The sequence below is a fragment of the Anser cygnoides genome, chromosome 2 (genome assembly GCF_040182565.1).
Source record: "Anser cygnoides isolate HZ-2024a breed goose chromosome 2, Taihu_goose_T2T_genome, whole genome shotgun sequence".
Classification (NCBI taxonomy): Eukaryota; Metazoa; Chordata; class Aves; order Anseriformes; family Anatidae; genus Anser; species Anser cygnoides.
Window position 1 is genome coordinate 51,990,919 of NC_089874.1, and position 18,649 is coordinate 52,009,567.

The following is an 18,649-nucleotide window of genomic DNA, read 5'->3' on the forward strand; positions in this document are numbered from 1 at the left end:
TGGTTATACTTCCCAGCCAAAAACAGAAAGAAGGAAAACACCTGAAAACTGAAAAATTAAATGCAAATTTCATCAATGGCCTTTAACATGAAGGCTGAAGGAAGACTAAATTTATAAGAAAAGTGTGAAGAGGTCTTATGGAAGTATGTGCAAATTTGATGTTTAACAGATAAATCATATATTACCATTTCTCTATTATTAATACTTTGCACAATTATTCACAATAGGCTTAAGATTGCTGGAGTCACGGAAGTCTTAAAATGGGGAAAAAATTGTGTAATCAATCAGCCACCATTCTTGGTTCTCATTCAGCCAAAAATTGATAGAAAAGACATGACTTCAGTATAACCATTATTTTACCCTTCCTAGCAATCTAAACAATAATTAATATATGACAAGGCACCTAGTGATCTAGTAAACCTCTAAAGACAGTTCAACAGGAGTTACATAAAACTGTAATTGAATTGTAGCATAGTTCTGCAGAAAATCTACTTTTTCATGCACATGCTTTATGTATTTAAAAACATCTCAGTGCACCGTGTACAGTGGCAGAAGAAAATGTATCTTACCACTGCAGCTGGAACTTGATGCATTTTTGCAGCAGGGGTTCCTGGGCGTGGGTAAAATTGATTAATAAATAAGCTCGGAAACCTGTACTGTTCCACAAGTTTCATTGTTTCTTGAAAATCTTCATCTGTCTCTCCTGGAAAACCACAGATGATGTCTGTAGCGATTGTTATTCCAGGCACTCTGTAAAGAAAGTATAAAGAAACATTAAACTTAGGACATGTAACTCTTATTCCCTTAAAAGCTCGTTTATGTAGACTTGTAACTCTTCAACTTTATCTACAGAAATTGAGACCTAAAATTATATTTGGAAAAAAAAAAAAAAGAGAGATTTTAATATTATTGCTTGGTAATCAAAAATGCATTTGGTACTCAGCCGAGAGCACAAGCAATAGAAGAAAGACTATTGCACCAAATATTGGATCAGTATTATGACACATGAGTGAAAACATCTGGAGTACTTCCTCCTTCATCAGAAATTATAGGTGATCAGCAGAGCTTGCAATTTTCTTTAATTCTGATTATTTAATGCACAACGTTTATAACTTCTCAGACTTAGCCACTAGAACTTAAAACACTGCTCTCAAAGGAAGAGTCTCCCCCTAAAGAAGGGATTGGCATCCCCAATCATGGAGCCTAGCAATTTTGAACAAAAATGGCTTTGGAGCCAATAAGGCAACTTTTAGTCATGATTTAATTTTTAACTCAGTACTCCATAAAAGCAGGCGATTCCTTACTTTAAAAGGAAAACAAAATACTTAAGTTTACAAATGCACAGGCACTGAACTGTCCCTATTTAGCAAGGTCAACATTTTCTAACTGTTCCCCTTGGACTGAATATACAGAACCCTTAAGCACATGGCCCAGAAAAATGACTCCTTCAACCATGAGATTACTGCATGGTATTTACAGAGCGCTGTATGGGACCCAGGAGATATCAACTCAGTTTTCCAAGTCTGACACTAGCCAGCTGGATGACCACTGCCTTACGAGAAGCTGGGAAACCACAGCATCACTCTGTATCTCAGCCTGCTTGTTTGCAAAATGAGGAATAAGGACTAACCTCTTCTGCTGAGAGGCAGAAGCGTATAGTGCTCACAGTGCTCCCTGCTGACATACACATGGCCTTGTCTACAACAGAGTTGATTTCTGGACAGTAACAATGATAAACTGGAGAAAATATGATTTATTAGGAAAGGCAAGAACCCTATAAAGATACTGGTGGTATCTGACTAAAAGTTGGTCCTGTTTCAAGTGGCAGGAATAGATGAGATGACTTCTAGCGGTCTCTTTAAATGTGAATAGCTCTACAGTTTTAAGTAGGCTATAGCTAGGGAACATCTGAGATTAATTTTCTTAGGGGTGAAGGGCATAAAGACTGCTGCCACAGGAAGCAAAGCTCATGCCTGAGCTTAAGAAGGGGTGTCAAAGCCTTTTTCCAACCTAAAGAAAGGGATGGAAGGCTTCTCTTTCCTTCATCACGGCAAGTGACAGCAGAATTGTAAATACAAAAATATCTAGTCTAAATGACATTTATAAAGCACCTGAATGGCCAAAGAGAACTACCTTTTCTTATTAGACGGTATATCAACATAGAAAAAATCATGCAGTGGTTACAGTGGGCTGATTGGCAATAGCCAAAAAAAAAACACCTTCCTGCAACAATGAAGTCTACTGGAACAGGAGAATTTGTTGACAAAAGACACAAGAAAGGGGAAGAGAATATTTTTCTTAGTAATTTGATTATGTGAAATCTTAGAGTGTGCACAGCTTAGATTCACTACAGTGGCCTTAGTACAAACAGTGAAGGGGGGTAAATATCGTCTGAGGCTATTTTTTTAACTTAAAAGAACACAATTTTTTATGTAAGTACTGGCAATAAGCTTATATTGAAACAAAAGTCTCCTTTTTACATGTCTGTATATATAGTTAGCCACACAGGAATTTATTAGGCACTGTATTGTTAAAATCTTCTTTTAACTTTTCCTAATGAAAAATCCTCACAAAAGAAACCAACAAAATTATTTCAATTCTATTTGAGTTCATAAATTCAGACTCAAGCATTTGAGATTTAAGTTGAAATATGCAATTTGAATGCCAAATCAAAAATGTATAATAGTGGACATTTTCAAGGAGTAAGTCCAATAATTGTAAGTGGGAAACAAGATAAATATTACACAGAACAGCAAAAATCCCCAAACTGTTGGTTAAACCACCTCAGTTGCCATTGGATTCTTAAGACTGAAACACCGCAAGATATAAGGTTCTGCTTGATATCAAGTGACAACAAAATTCATTGGATTTATGGACTGAAGGAACAGAGGTTGCATTCTGCAACATGATTTTCTTCACATCATGAATGTTTTGTGCAGTAATGGTAAGCTTGTAGAAGAAAAAATACATTACTTCATAAATCAGTATCATGTAACATCAGCTGCCATTTCTCAGATTATGAGCAGAACATTCATTACATTTGACAAAACCATTATAATGAAGTTATTTTAACCATTTTAATGACACTATCGGCAACAGTCAAAGCATTTATTACCAATGGTAGTAGTAATGCCATCCTTTATAAAGGTTTGGTTGTTTCTATAGCAACATGAATTATAAGGTCCAATCAAGCTAGATACAATAAAATATGCTCTTTTTCTCCATAACACCAGTTGTCACTCAGTTAAAAGGAAATTACATATTTTAAAAATTCATAAACTGTACAAATGTCTGAACTCCATTTGGTGATAAGGTGTTAATTATCTTAGTAATTAGATTTCTCTCTGGATGGAATTATTACACACAAAGAAAAGCTAGGGTATGAAAAGAGAGTAAGGACCATGGTGTATTCAGCAACAGCAATTAATTACAGTTCAATCCTGTATGCCTGCCCAAAATATGACATTGCATTGTACATTTTAATACCGCTGTTGATTATACCATTGAAAAAGTTTTCAAAGGGGGAAAAAAAGCATATGAGATTCCACTCAGAATAAAAAAACAGTTACTGACAAAAATCAAGCTCTTACCCATTCTCTAAGCATTCATGAACAAAAAATAAGTGGAATTAGTTCCACACACACAAAGCATCATTCCTTAATGAAAGGAATGATTAAGACAGACAGACATAATTGTGGAAAAACATAAAACATATCCATTTGAAAATTAAGGCTACCTTTGCTCTGACAGTCTGAAACAAAGCAGAACTAAGTTCTTTACTGAGTAGACTCAGATGATCTTCAAAGAATTGTCCCAGCTATGAACTATGATGTAAAATTACACAAGAACCAATCTGTTGTGCAACAGTCAATATTAAACTGTTTTTTTTTCAAATTAAATGCAGTTTATCTGTTCTGAAGTAAACAAAGAAAAAAATGCTGAACACCCCCTGTAAGCATTTTGTAACATTTACTACATAAATGCATTTAGAGTAAGTCTCAAAAAATTCACTTGCAGCAAATTTTTTCCAGGGTCAGTAAAGAACTGTACCACATTGTTTAGTGAATCAAGAATACAGTGATCCTTATGAAACATAAACTGTTTTTTTAAAAAAAGCAGAAAGTTGCTTCAAGCATACAGAAGGCTGGATGCTCCTTACAGCCTAGCTAATGGAGTTGGTCAGTCTGTTTCAATACTTCTGAGCATAGAACAACTCAAACTTTGCCTTTAAAACCCTCATAATCCTGACAAATGCCTAGAAAGATTACATGTAATCATTTTATCTGGCAATCACAAGCCTTGCAAGATTTTTTAGTTGACTCTCAATTGGAACATTTTACAATAAAATTGTGGAATTTCAGAAAAATGTGAATTTGAGGAATAATTAATGCCACCTATAAGAAAACACAGTCCTAATAGTCAGGGTTCTTCATCATGTTCTATTCTTTCTGTCCCTCCACATAGATAAGTCCTTTCCACCTACTCAAGCAAATTTATGATCTATCATAAATCACCATCACTTTTCGCAGTTCTGACTATCCAAAAGGGAGCAAGTACTTCATCTTATTGGAGAATACATTTTAGTGTGGTGTTGTAAAGGACCATCAGAATGATCTGTCTGAAATAGAGGTGATCATAAACAAGTGCTGATATGTCATAATGGCATATACCCAAAACCTCACAGAAAGGAGGAGCAAACGTGTCAGAAAGGACAAAGAAATACAACGCCTTAACCTCTATCTGAAGCCAAACCCTCATGGGTCAGAAAAAAATACCTGTTCTACCTCCCAGAGGAGTGGCTGATGCCTGGGAGTAAAGTCTATGAACATGATAGAGGTTGCTGCTGCCATGAGCATTGCCTCCTCACAGCTCACAGGTATCTTAGTTAGCTCCAACCAACTCCAGAAGAATCAATGAGACTCAGACAAGCTGTGTGCTACTACAGCTACATAGTTCCTGAAGCTCTGCTATCTCAGGTACCTCTCTCTGTTGCATATTGCTAAGAAGCAGGCAGCATAGACATACCCTCATAGTGACAAGCTTCCTGCTCTTTTCTGCCTGGGGGACTTGGTTGCTGATGTCAGGGAAAACAGAAACCAGACTAGAAGTCACAGAAAAGTATAGCAGCTATAACAGTGACAGTTACCACAGAGCAGTTCACCAAAAGAGGAAAGTTAGAGAATTCTTGACGGAATTTAAGTTGGGAATAAAATGTGAAACAAAATCCCTGATGGATTGATATAGGAAAGAGAAAAGTGTCAAGCTGACTAAAATCAAACAGTAAAAAAACCCAAACTGTTTTCACAGAGGAAGATGTCTAAGAAAGCAAGCAGCAGAAGTGTGAAACTTGCTTGACTCAGGTATTACATGAATCATTTTATGTCATGCTAGCTACAGAAAACGTTTCCTTTAGTAATAACCATTGCAAACCAAATGCATGCTCAGGTAAGAAATTATGTAAAGAAAAAGGAGCTAAAAGGCAATTCATCACCTTCACCTTCTCAAGTGACCACCTGAAATTCTTTAGCGTGATTACAGCTTCTTCTCTCTTCCCTTTCAGCAACTAACATTGAAATCCAGCAATGACCTAAAGGCACCAACTGGTTCTTAACCAAGATCCCTCACTCCTTCCAGTATAACAAAATACTGGATTAGAATAAATAGTTATATGAATTAATTTAAAACACTGTATGTTTTTAGGGAAAGATAAAGAACTATCTAGGAAACCTAGAGTAACTAATGTCAAAAAAAAAAAAAATGTGATGGCCTAGCAACTTCTCAATTCATAAATTAGAAATTCAAACTGAAAAAAATGTTGGGAGGAAAAAGATGAATCCTTTAGACATCAACCCAGTCTTCTCTGAAGAAGAACCTTTATGCAATATGTGCCCCTTTAGGGAACCTGCAGATGAAATTCAGGTAATGTATTAAATAATTCGAAGGTGTCTGGGAGTTAGTCTTTGAAACATATTTTCAGAATTCAACATACATCTAAATGTGCCATTTTGTGTCGGAGCTGAAGGAGATGGTTGCATCTTCCCCATGACCTCACAATCCTCTGGAAGCCCCTTTCTTCCTTTCTTTTTTCTCTAAAGGACTAGTCTTGCAGGATTTCTGACAAACTTGTACGGCTCCCTGAGTAGTCCTACAAGCTGGAAATAGCAGAAGGGAAACAGACTGTTCAGCTGGAACTGCTGCTTCTCTCAAATGCTCGTAATAACAAGACACCTCACCCTGCATCACACTTGACTCTACGGAGATTAACCTGCGAATTAAGCCATGGAAAGCTCCCCACACCTTCAGAAAGGGATTCAGCCTACCTCTGATCTGAAACCTTCCTGCACCTCTCTCTCTCTTTCTCTTTCTCTCTCTCCAGAGACTGTGAGTTCTGCACAGCACAGTGTACTCCTAATTTAAGCATCTGGAGCTCACAGAGTAAGCCTGAACACAATTTCTGATGGAGGGGGCTTTCCATCTTTTTATGATTTACCCCAAATTATGCAGTGGATATACAGACTTCTAATGGATATCCAACAGCAATATTTTTCTTAGTAATCTTTTCCATGTGCTTTTCAAACTAGTCTAGGATGTACAAGTCCAAAACCTTCAAGGGAGAAAAAAAAGAGACCTTTAAAATCCTCGTATCAGTTGCTCAACTGATTACACATGCAGTGAAACTGGAAAGCCCCTCAGTTCAATGGCAATAGACATTTCATTAATGTTTCTGTGTGAAGCCTTTTGAATGGTAAGAGACTGTGCCTTATGGCTAGATATAAACCATAATTTGGTAAGGCTAATTATCGAAATTCAGCTATATATATATAGCATGAACATTAAGACTTGAAAAACTGATGTAAGAAGACAAGCAATACTATCAAGTTCATCATACAACTCAGATTATTCATTCCCTTATAAATTCTATTTAATGCTGCCATTTCCTTTTCCAGTGTTACTCTAGACACTTAATGACATCACAGAAAACATCAAGACAAAGTAAGGGAGATCAGAACACCACTTCTCAATAAAGATTTTTAAAGTAATTCTATAAAGCTTAGCAATAGAAGTAAAAATGGCAAGGTGGGACAGATGTTTCACAGACAGCAAATACAATTGTAGTACAGTATAAAAGAATACAGAGATAGCAAGATAGTGCAACGAACACGGCCAAGGAGTAAGATCTCAATAAAATAAACATAAATAGTATAAAAGTAGCATCCACCTCTGCTCTTCAGTGTTTAGTATTAGTATCTTTGACTTCAAGCGTTGTTTGATTTTGAGGGACCTTATGTTTGCTTCTATAAAACTCTTCTAGACCTAGCAAATTGAAAAGATCGATTTACCACATTTTGATTGAATTTTTACAAAATGTGCAATAACCTGTACTTAAAAAAAGGTATACTACATCCAGCAGTGTCAAATACAATCACATACCAAAAGAAATGGGTGAAAGCTTTGGACTCATTCTCTAAAAAAGAAAGCTGCTAATATTCAGTGCAAGAAAAATTAGAAATCTATTTAATAAACTAGCATGCTTAAACTTCATTATTTTAAAACTGTGTTGCTTATTAGTTATTCAGACCTCCTATTTTGACACCTTTTAGCAAATTTAGACCTGTTTATGGTGTGCATATTTCTATTAAATACAAGAGCATGAGATTCCACACAGGTAGGACACCTGCTAGCATCTTTCATTCATGCTAGTGTTCCTGCTGCAAAGCAATTATAGCAATTCAAATAGTTTAAAATGTTGTCTGTTATAGCCTAACACAACTCGAGGTTGCCTCACAAATCAGTTTTCCTTCATCTCACAGTTTGCCTGCACCAAAGTGAAGATATCATGCCCCTACTCTTCAACAGTTAAAATAAAGAATTGAACAAAGAGCACTACTCTTCAACAATTAAAACAATTAGAAAACATTTCTTCTCAGAAAGAGCAGTCAGGCATTGGAATGGGTTGCTCATGGAACTGGTGAAGTCATCGTCCCCAGCGATGTTCAAGGAAAGGTTGGATCTGGTGCTTAGGGACATGGTTTAGTGGGTGACATTGGTAGTAGGGGGATGGTTGGACCAGATGATCTTGAAGGTCTTTTCCAACCTTAATTTTTCTATGATTCTATGATTCTGTATCTTTCTGTTACTGTTTGTAACAGTCTACAGTGGGTTAATTTACAAGTAGACTCACTAGTTTACTTTTACTTAACTATTAAAACACTGCATATTAGCCAACATTTCAGTAACTTATATTTTGTATATGTGTGTAAAATGCATAATCTTAATACTTTTTTTAAAAACTGTTTTCGCAGCTTGGATCCTATCTCTATGAAACTGATTCCTCAGACACAACAAATCAGACAAAGAAACTGTAATGCCATATTGTATTTATGTTGTTATTTTTCGATCAAACAAACAAGCAAACAAACAAAACAAAAAAAAAAAGAAAAAGAAAACAGACAAAACCCAGTCATGACCACAGAGCAATGCATTTCTTAGGAGCATGCTTGCAGATTTCCCTGAAGAAGGGTATATATGCATATACACACATGGGAGAATAATTGGCAGGACCGTAAATACTACCACTTAATTCAGAGGTGATTCATAGTGAAACACTTCAGATTTCAAGGGTAGCAGACACTGCATTATTAAGGCCAGCCTTACAGCTAGAGAATCACTGTATAAATTCCAGTTTTTGCATTCTAAGTTTCACAGAGCACTGAAGGCAGCTCTCTGTGGCAATTCCCCCAGGGAGCACATTGCACCTGAGCTTTGTGATCTGCAGCAACTCCAAACTGATTTGCAAATGCAGCTTAAGGGGTTGTTTTTAAACTTCGGAGTCATTAATAGTTTTGACGCAAGTCACATTGGAAAGGCTGCAGAACAAGACGTGATCAAGACATACTGAGAGCAATAATATCTGTTTTCTATGACTGTTCTTCACCAAGCCCACCTCCTGCCCCCAGAAGAGCTCATTCAGAAGCTGGGCTGAGGGACACCATGAGACCAGAACTGAACCTGAGAAGGTACAGGCAGGGAGGACCCGTGCAAGCAGGGCCTTGGTTTCTCCTTGTTGCTGGTGAATAGTGACCTAGATAAAAAGCGTATTTCATAACTACCATGGTTCACTGCCTGAAAAAGTGTACAGAATTTTACTCTCTTTAAACAATTATAGTGAGCATTGCTAGAATTCCTATCAGATGCAGTCAAAATGTTTCGTAAGAAACTTCCCATTATCAATTTCGTACAAAACCAAACCAAACGAAACCCTCCAAGTTAAGGCTTGGACTAACTTTATTCAGCTATAAGGTATGCTACTCTTCCCATACAAATGAAACATTTTACAAAACTTCATTACAGATTTATAACTTCAGATCATTATTGTTTTATGATTAAAAAACGAGCGACTTAAGACAAAAAGCTCAACATCCTTAAACTTCATTTCCATTCAATCTCTAATAAATACCATCTGCTGTGTACTTTAGGGATATAATACCCGTCAAAAACTCAGCCGTATTATGAGAACCGGCACCAAGTTGATCTGAAATGCATATTTGAACAGATGTGTTTAAATTACATCTCTCCATCTATCCACATGCATAAATTCAGAACAAGCATGTGTTGATTTAAAATGCATAAAAAAGGGATTTGGGGATGCATCAAAAGTGAACAGCATCTCAATGGATCAAGGCTCACATTACTAAAGGTCATTACTAAAAATAAAGTTTGAATTTATTACGGGTTGCACCAGGGAACTGTTCTTGGGAACTGACTTAATGTTTTCTGCACTAAAGCAGCCATTGAAATTACACTAATTTTCTATGACCCTTCACTGTTTAACATTAGAGCTGTCAGGCATGGTCAGAAATAATAGGATCTCGGTCACGAGTAGCTGAGAATGTTATATACTTTTTCTCAGCCTGACACAATGCTTATCACCAACACCAAATGTCTTGGGCTCTGAGGACAATCCATGTCTGCTTCAGTGACAGACATTTAGCTTTTCACTCTGACACAGAAATCAGGCATACAAAACAAAATGATTAACATGCCTTTTTGGCATGATGAAATCAAATGAAAAAACTGCAAGCTGTGCTCCATTAACAAATGCTAATAAAAGAAGGAAAATCTTTCTGAACTTTTTCCCCCTCCCTCTATCCTATAAATGGTTCGGGGACTTTGAAGATAAGCCAGATCAGATCAAAGGTCCATCTAAGCCCAATACTCTGCTACTAGCAATGGCCAGCAGCAGAAGTCTGGGGAAGCGTGCAGGATGTATGGATCCCCAGAATCCCTTCCTCCTCCCAACAACTGCATTTTGTCAACGAAGTGGTTTTATAACCCGTAGCCTGTGATGGACTTCTTTTTCATTAACTTGTCCAGCCTGTCCTTGAATCCCAAACCTTCCATACCATAAATGCTTGCTGCAAGAAAAACCAACTGTTCTGAGCCTGCCACTTGCTAAATCTATTTGATGCCCCCTAATTCTTACACTGGAAGAAACAAGTAACAACTCTATTCACTTTCTCAGCACTTATTCACAATTTTATTGACCTCTGTTCTAGTCCCTCTCAGTTACGGCTTTCCCAGACTGAAGAGTCCTTAATTTCCTTTGTGTGATAGACCTTATACCTCTGATAACTTCCATTAGTCTTCACAGTAACATTTCCCATTGTAACATGCCCTTTTTGAGAGGGGTGTTGACAACGTTCAGCAATACAGGAACAACATAAAAATCTCTGAAAGTTTTTCTAGAATTAAGATAAATGATCTATTTTTTTCATTTTTTCTTTCAGGTGTTTCATTCAGGTGTTTCATTTGTTTTCTAGTAAGCAGGTGGCAAAAGGTAAAAACCTTATACAAGGCAAGGGACAAGAGAGAAAGGCCAATGAGAGTGGTTTATTTGCAAGTAAAATGCAAGTATGGAATTGATAAACATTCCATACCTAGAGGAAAAATTACACCTCAAACTTCATTGAAATACACTACCTTTAAGACAGACATGTTCCAAAACATGCTTTGAGAGCAGAGTCTACAACAGAGAGAGCACACTAAAAATTCCTTGCCAGTACGATCTGTGTTAAAATTCAGAAAAAGAGGACTCACTCTACAGCTAGGTACCATGGAAAAACTGCCAAAAAGAATATGAAGAAAATAAATTATTTCCTCCACTGTGATACAAACACCATGCTGAGTCCCATTCTGGTTGCTTCATGGGAGAAGCCCAGGGTTACCAGCCTATCTAAATCTTCTTCAAATCAATATCAGCCTTTGTCTCTTTCTGAGCTATTACTGAAGAGAAATTCAAAAAACCATAACTGTCATTAAAAGAGACTGACTGATGAACATACCACAAAAATAAAGCTGAGCACAGTCTCTGAAAAAGGACTGTGCAGCTGACTTCAGCTGGATATTAAACAGCTGGGGAGCAACAGCCCTCTACTTAATTAAATTACTTCCCCCTAAGGCATGAATCCGATGGAAGTGACTAGGTTTTTGCAGAAGTGCATTGGCTAGGTGTAGTTTTACAAAATAATTAACTGAGAATTGGCAACAGAAAGGTCAAGCAGGTTTCAAAGACAGGCCAAAGTCAGCAACATGGGGTGGGGAGAACAGAATTCATCAATGGAGTAGTAGTATAACAACTTGGAAGACTTTAACAGGGAACTTAAGATCTTCATTTGAATCAGAATCACCAATGGACAAAGGAAGAAAATTAAGAATTAAAATTGCCATTGGGCCAGATGTTTTATTCCAAGATTTTGGTTCAAGATCATTTATATTAAGAACTACTGCAGCACAGGGAAAGACAGAAGAATGGCTTCTGGCAAGACAAACATTGAAGCAAAGCTGATTTTGAGGAAAACATACTCAGCTCAAAAGAGTTACCCAAAACAGCTGACAGATTTAGTGAGACAATTCTCTCACATCACAAGCTACAAAAACAATTTGGCTGTATTTTTTTCCCCTATTACTTTGTGAGAAATCATCACATGTTTTCCACTTGCAAACATCTACATGGGAAGGATCAAGGTTGTGAAGGGAAGAGCAGTTAACAACACACACACAATATTTGCTAAATTTAATACAATCTTCACTCCATTTTTAAAGTACCCAATGAATATAACTTATACCACACCAGGCCATCACCGAAAACACAGCTGCTTATATGCTACATACTTAGCAAGAAAGTACTTAGAAAATGTGTTGTTAAAATTAAATATCAGAACCACAGATTTAAGAGAGATAGACAGACCGGATGGCTGGCCTGGGCAAGGTTTTAACAGCTGTTAGCAGTTTTCCTGAATGCTAGCCAGATAAATTTAAAAACACAATTTATGCACTCTTACTGTAACTAAAAAACACAGCAGTTTTACACCAGGCAGTTGCTGCTGTGCATTGTTATCTATTAAATTTTCAGAGTCAGCATCACAGAATCATAGAATCGCCTGGGTTGAAAAGGACCTTAAAGATCATCTAGTTTCAACCCCCCTGCTCTGGGCAGGGTTGCCAACCACAACAGCAGGCTGCCCAGAGCCACATCCAGCCTGGCCTTGAATGCCTCCAGGGATGGGGCATCCACAAATGCTAGTGGTCTGATTTTCAGAGCTGCTATCATCCACTTACAAGTGTAGGGCATTACTACCTCTGAAGACAACAGGCTTCAAGTGTCTAAATGTGGGAACAAATGCTAGTGGTGTATAAAGTTTATATGATATTTGAGAGGAAATATTTTGAAATTAAGGAAAGAATAGAAAAGTATCAGAACAGAACTTTGGATAAACTATTTTGAATAGCAATGTTTGTAGCTACAAAGTTAATACCGGTGCCCCAGTTAGCTTTCAGGACTAACATCTACATAGAGAATGTAGGGGGGCAATGTTTCTGGATAGACTTGAGATTTATGGCTATATAAAAATGAAGATCTGGTAGATCGACTTTTTTTTTTTTTTTTAACTATCACTGCTCTAACACTTTTTCTTCCTCAAAAAGCGGTATTTGCATATGACCATATGGAAAACGGTTGTATAGGGAATTACTACTTCTGTGAGCAGCATAAAATACTAATTTGTATAATAAAAAATACATTTCTCAGTACTATGTGTCAGTGTAGCATTTGGTTCAAAATCCCACATATATACCCCCTCCACCCTTCTTCTGTAATGTAAACTCAACATTTTCCAGTTTTTCTCCATGCTACTTTGGCAAAGGCAACAATTTGGTCTTAAAATTTCAGAACCAAGTGTGACATGAGCATCACAATGTGCTTGAAACACAACTGCACATAGCTTTGGAATTAAATTTTCTGAGATAACATTTCAGACTCAGATACAACGCTATTTCCTCATTAAGTCAAAACCCATGAGTTTAACTTCAAAGAAATCCAGTGTGCTTTACTAATGAAAGTGCGATAAGATAATGTAAATTATGTTTCCAATCAACAAAATACAATATAACTTGAATCACAGAGAATTTACCTTGTAACAAGTAGTTTAAAGAAGCTATGAAGCAAATTGTCCAAAGTAAGCCTGTGCAAAGAATTATTCATTCATGCAAAAAATAACTGGAATGATATACTGAAAGAACTAAGTTAATGGGTTTCACTGGAGTGATAGTACACAATAAACACTGTCCACAGACCACTATCTTATCTCATTCATGGTATGCTCTGATAGCATGCTGTGATTTTTTTGAAATTCGATAATATCAAACTTTATTAGCAAACACAGTTCAATAAACCAGTTGGAAGAATAAGAAAAGAACATGTAAGAAATAAAAAGAATTTTCACTAACATAAGATATAGCGGAAATTGTTTTAAATTTTCACTTATGGCTATTAAGAGGGAGAAAGGTAAAACTGTAGCAATTTCTTAAAATTGCACTTAAAGTGGATGAACATAACAGCAATTACGTAAAAATATTTTCTTTTTGTTAGAGCTTGTTTGCTGGGTCACACTCTAAATCAGCAAGACAATCTAAGATAATAACAATAAAAATGTTTTTATATGCAAGTTCTAGAGAGTTCAACACACTGATATACCTTAGATTTTTTTTCAAAAAAAATTATTTTACAATACAAGTAGAAATAGAAAATTTCCTCAAAACAGTTGTTGTAATTTAGCCGTAAAAGACCAAAACAGATCTTGAAGCTAGGTGATATTACTGTTTTCCTGATGCACCTGCGTGCTTGAAACGAGGCCATCTGATCAGTTTCAGAAACACTGATGCAGTATCTGCAGGAAACAGCATAAAACTTCTCCAAGACGGCAGGGAGGCATGAGAGGAAGCAGTAAAGTAATCCTTCCCTTTTGAGAACTGTCTTCCTCAACATAGATGAGAGACCTTTATTTCCATGCTATGCATGCTATGGTGGCTGCAATGAAGAAAGACAGTGTGTCCTACATCGAGACTGGCTAATGCAAATGAACTTGGATTTTACCTCAAACTAGCAGCTTGAGTTTCAAGCTTCTGAGTAGCCTGGAGGCTTAGACTCTAGCTGCTAGACAAAGAAGAAAAAAACCTCCTCTTCACCATCCGTCAAGGCAGTTGACTAACCTGGGTTTGCCAACTGCATGAATAAGATTATTAGTCTTGATCAATATGTCATTAAGCTCAGAAGATCTTTGTTTAATTCTTTCCTAAGAAGAAAGGTGCTTTCACCTTCCAAAAGGTCTCCTGCTACTTGTTCCTGTTTTTGTTGCTGGCATACAGCATCAGTCAATGGGATATAACATATCTTGATGTCAGCTGTCTTCAAACACGTGAGCTGAATAGTTTGGCATCACCACATCTTCTACAACCTCCAAACTAGAAATACAAAATGTTATTAAATTTTCCAAGTTGAGCAAATGTCACCAAAGGTTGTTCCTCACTTAGATAGTTTAACAGAAACCAGGGTATTCTATTTGTTGACACCTTGGGTGAAAACGATTGATATCAAGATGAAACTAGTGTTAAACTGGTTTTATTTTTGTAAGCAGTTTCTAAATAACATATTTGTTTCAACACAAGAACAGATTAGGTTTACAAGCATTTGAGATCCATTTACTTTATATTTTTGTGCAGTATTTAGGAGTCCTGCAAACAGAATATTTAGGTAAAATGATGTTGCCAGTCATCCAAAGTAGTTGCTCATTTGAACGAAAGAGAAAACGGAGAAAGGAATACAAAGGAAGGTGCGAAGAAATGGAAAAGAGTAACGGAGATAAACTACAAAAGTGGTAGTTAGAATTCTAAGTCCAGACCAGAGACAATGATATTTTTGGTATTGCTTTATGTATCTGTTCACAATAAAATACCATGAAATCACATTAATGGTTATAAATTAATGAATTTTTGAAAGCAGCAAGTACAAAGATAAGTATAGGAAATGAAGCATGCATAATTGAAGACTCCAATTAAGTTTTTTCAAATGTAAAAAAAAAAGTAAAAATTAATTAATTAATTAATTAAAATAGATACCACAGCATGTGGTATTTTCCAGTGTTTGCTGTTGAAGCTAGAGTATATAGCTTCAAACCAAATAAAATAGGAAGTTCTTACAATTGATGGTTCTCAACAGGTCTGCAGGAAAAGGGGTCAACTGGGTGGCTGAACACTCATCCAAGTTCTTTTGAAATGGATAGTCTTTTTTTGTGTGAATAGAACATGGAAAACACACTTGAAAAACTGAAAAATAGGCTACTGGGATCTAGGAAATAAAGTCTACTGAGACTAGAAAACGTAGCAGAATGACTATGAGAAGTATCTTTTTTTGTTATCAGGTACACTCAAACAGCAGGGAAGTTCAGACTCTAGAAGACTTCCTTAATTACATATGGATGGCACATGTCAGTAAACTATTAACTTATTTATCAATTAATAAAACATAATTTTGAGCAAAATATTGTGGCTTCATTGTCCAAATGGTGTGATGGGCTTAATATGCTATGAAGTTGAGGACGCTTGGGTAGAAAAAGCAAAATCACCAGGAAAACAGATTCAAAATACCCTGGTTCGCATTTGAGAAAGATGGCCTCAGATAACCAAGTTCTCAAGCACTTTTTCTTCTTAATGCTTTCCAAAGAGTTTCTTTGTCTAGAATTGTAAGTCGCCGGTGTAAGTTATTGATACATTCATTCCCTGAATGGTTTTGAAGAACACTTCTAAGTAAACACTCAAAAATGCACATACAGGACATCATAAGGAGTGATTACTATAGACTTCTTAGCAAATTCAGGAAGAGAAAAAGATGGTACTGGAAATGTAGATGGTTAATTTGTCAGTGATATGTACTAAATGAATTAAAGTTAAAACAATACAAATTTAATAGACACTGTTGCCGCAGGGATGCTTTGACCAATTTCTCTCTGTTCAGTTGAGTGAACTACCTCACTTTCAATGCTTCAGTGAGTTGAAGATGCCTTAGAATTAAAGATAGCATGGTTTACATTGTAGTTACCAGGACAACAATATATTTTGTTATGTTTAAATCTTTAAATAAAATAAATGACTTGTAACTTTTTATAGGTTCAGGGGTCTTTTTTTGAGAGACTCTTACTAGGATAGGTTGTTCATAGCCAAACTGTCAAAGTTATTTAAGCAGTAATCTTGCTGCCTAAACGCAGGCTCAGAAATTGGACAACTCAAAACATTTCAGACAAATTTAAGAGGAATAGTGCATGTCAACATCAGGGCAGATAAGAGTTTACTAGCTTTTGTCCCATGAAAAGCAAAGTTATTCATAAACTCAAATAAATAAATAAAAATCAGAAGCATGGAAAAGACAAATCAAGCCATCTCAGCTATTCAAACAGAAGACTGGAAGGTGAGCAAGTGAAATATTTTGGGCTTATGTGTGCTAGATGTCTACTATTCTGCAGAGAAACAGACACAATTTAAACACACTACCACATTTTAAAGAAATAGGATAGCTGGAAAATAAATTGTTTAAAGTTAGCAAACTCACACTGTGGAGAAATGATTATTACGGAAATCTGATGTTAGCAGTTACCTGCTTTGACCTACCAGTGGACAAATCTACAATCAAATGAAAAAAGAATTGCTACAGAATCAACAATATATTGTTAACACTGAAGAAAAAAAAAAGACAAAAATATGATTTATAAAGTATTCAAAGATATGACAACACTCCAATTATGACACTAAATCTCTTTGGTATGACTAAAACATTAAAATTAGAAGAGATGATGTGTGTAAATTGTATTTAGGGAATAAGTTTCAAGGTAAATTTAATAGCAGTGGAAGGAGATGAATTTCATCACATCTAAGGACATATGTATTTTCTGATATATGTTGCAATCCGTTAAGAGAGAGGGTAACTATCTGTGGGGTATACCACCTTGATTCAAAGCACAACAGTAATATCTGAAGATTAAGAGAAAGAGATTTTCTTGTGTCTTGAAAAGTGATGGTAAGAAAGGAAGTCCTGATACATGAAATCATAAAACCCAAACAGAGTCTTTGGAACTCCCACAGTTAGAACATTAGGCAGGATGAATACTGTTGAAAAGGAAATGAGAATCATCACGGAGCAATGCATCTGCTCAAGAATTGGCTTCAGTCTTATACTGAGGAAAATAATATAATACATATAATAAAAATAATATTAGGAAATCCCCAAAGAGTTGATAACAGTCAAGAAAAAAGCAATTAAAAAAATAATGAAATTTTGTACAATAGTGTTGTGGTTTAACCCGGCTGGCAGCTAAACACCACACAGCCGTTCGCTCACCCTCCCCCCTCCCTCTCTGGGATGGGGGAGAGAAACGGGAAAGTGAAGCCGGTGAGTTGAGATAAAGACAGTTTATTAAGACAGGAATATAATAATAACAATAATAGTAATAATAGTGATAATGATAATAGTATTAATAATAATAATGTGTAAGAAAACAAGTGATGCACAACGCAATTGCTCACCACCCGCTGACCGATGCCCAGCCTATCCCCGAGCAGCCAGCCCCCCACCCCAGCCAGCCACCCCTATATATTGTTTAGCATGACGCCAGATGGTATGGAATACCCCTTTGGCCAGTTTGGGTCAGCTGTCCTGGGTCTGTCCCCTCCCAGCTCCTGCTGCACCCCCAGCCTGCTCGCTGGCAGGACAGAGCAAGAAGCCGAAAAGTCTTTGGCCTGGTGTAAACACTGCTCTGCAACAATTAAAACATCAGCATGTTATCAGCGCTCTTCTCATCCTAATCCAAAACATAGCACCCTACCAGCTACTATGAGGGAAAATTAACTCTGTCCTAACTGAAACCAGGACAAATAGATAGAACAGAATAGAAAACCTTGAGAAACAATTATAAGAGGATGTAAGTGATGTTCTCAGACAAGAATATAAAGTCTAATAGTTCTGATAAAGAAAAAAATGGGAAATTCTATTACTAAAAAGATAATGATCGACACAGGGAGAAAGTGCGTAGTAGGTGAGACTGATGGAGATGAAGCAAATCCCATTTTTGAGGTTCCCAACATTTTAATCTGAGAATCATATTAGGAGTGACCAAATCCTCCCCAGAAGAGGTGCCGACAACACTTTCACTTACTTGTTACTTTTGGAGCAGGCTTAAGCTGCAAAATTAAACTAAACCAATACCAAAAGACCCCCAAAATATTTCAAAAGAATGGAATGAGGTTGTTACATACACTTAATTTT

The 18,649-nt window shown here is 36.5% G+C and overlaps 1 protein-coding gene and 1 long non-coding RNA gene across 3 annotated transcripts in view; one reads left to right on the forward strand and one right to left on the reverse strand.

The window, feature by feature from the left end:
• The window catches only part of CDKAL1 (CDK5 regulatory subunit associated protein 1 like 1), a 434,151-nt gene that overhangs the window by 110,644 nt on the left and 304,858 nt on the right, over positions 1–18,649 (reverse strand). For both annotated transcript variants that reach the window (XM_066992066.1, XM_066992067.1), the window contains one exon: positions 570–750. In XM_066992066.1, the coding sequence (XP_066848167.1) occupies positions 570–750 (181 nt within the window). The remainder of the gene's footprint in view (positions 1–569; positions 751–18,649) is intronic.
• LOC125182089 (uncharacterized) lies at positions 4,677–5,662 on the forward strand. The gene is made up of 3 exons (XR_007161054.2): positions 4,677–4,976; positions 5,308–5,360; positions 5,561–5,662. It is a non-coding gene; the product is annotated as an uncharacterized lncRNA (long non-coding RNA).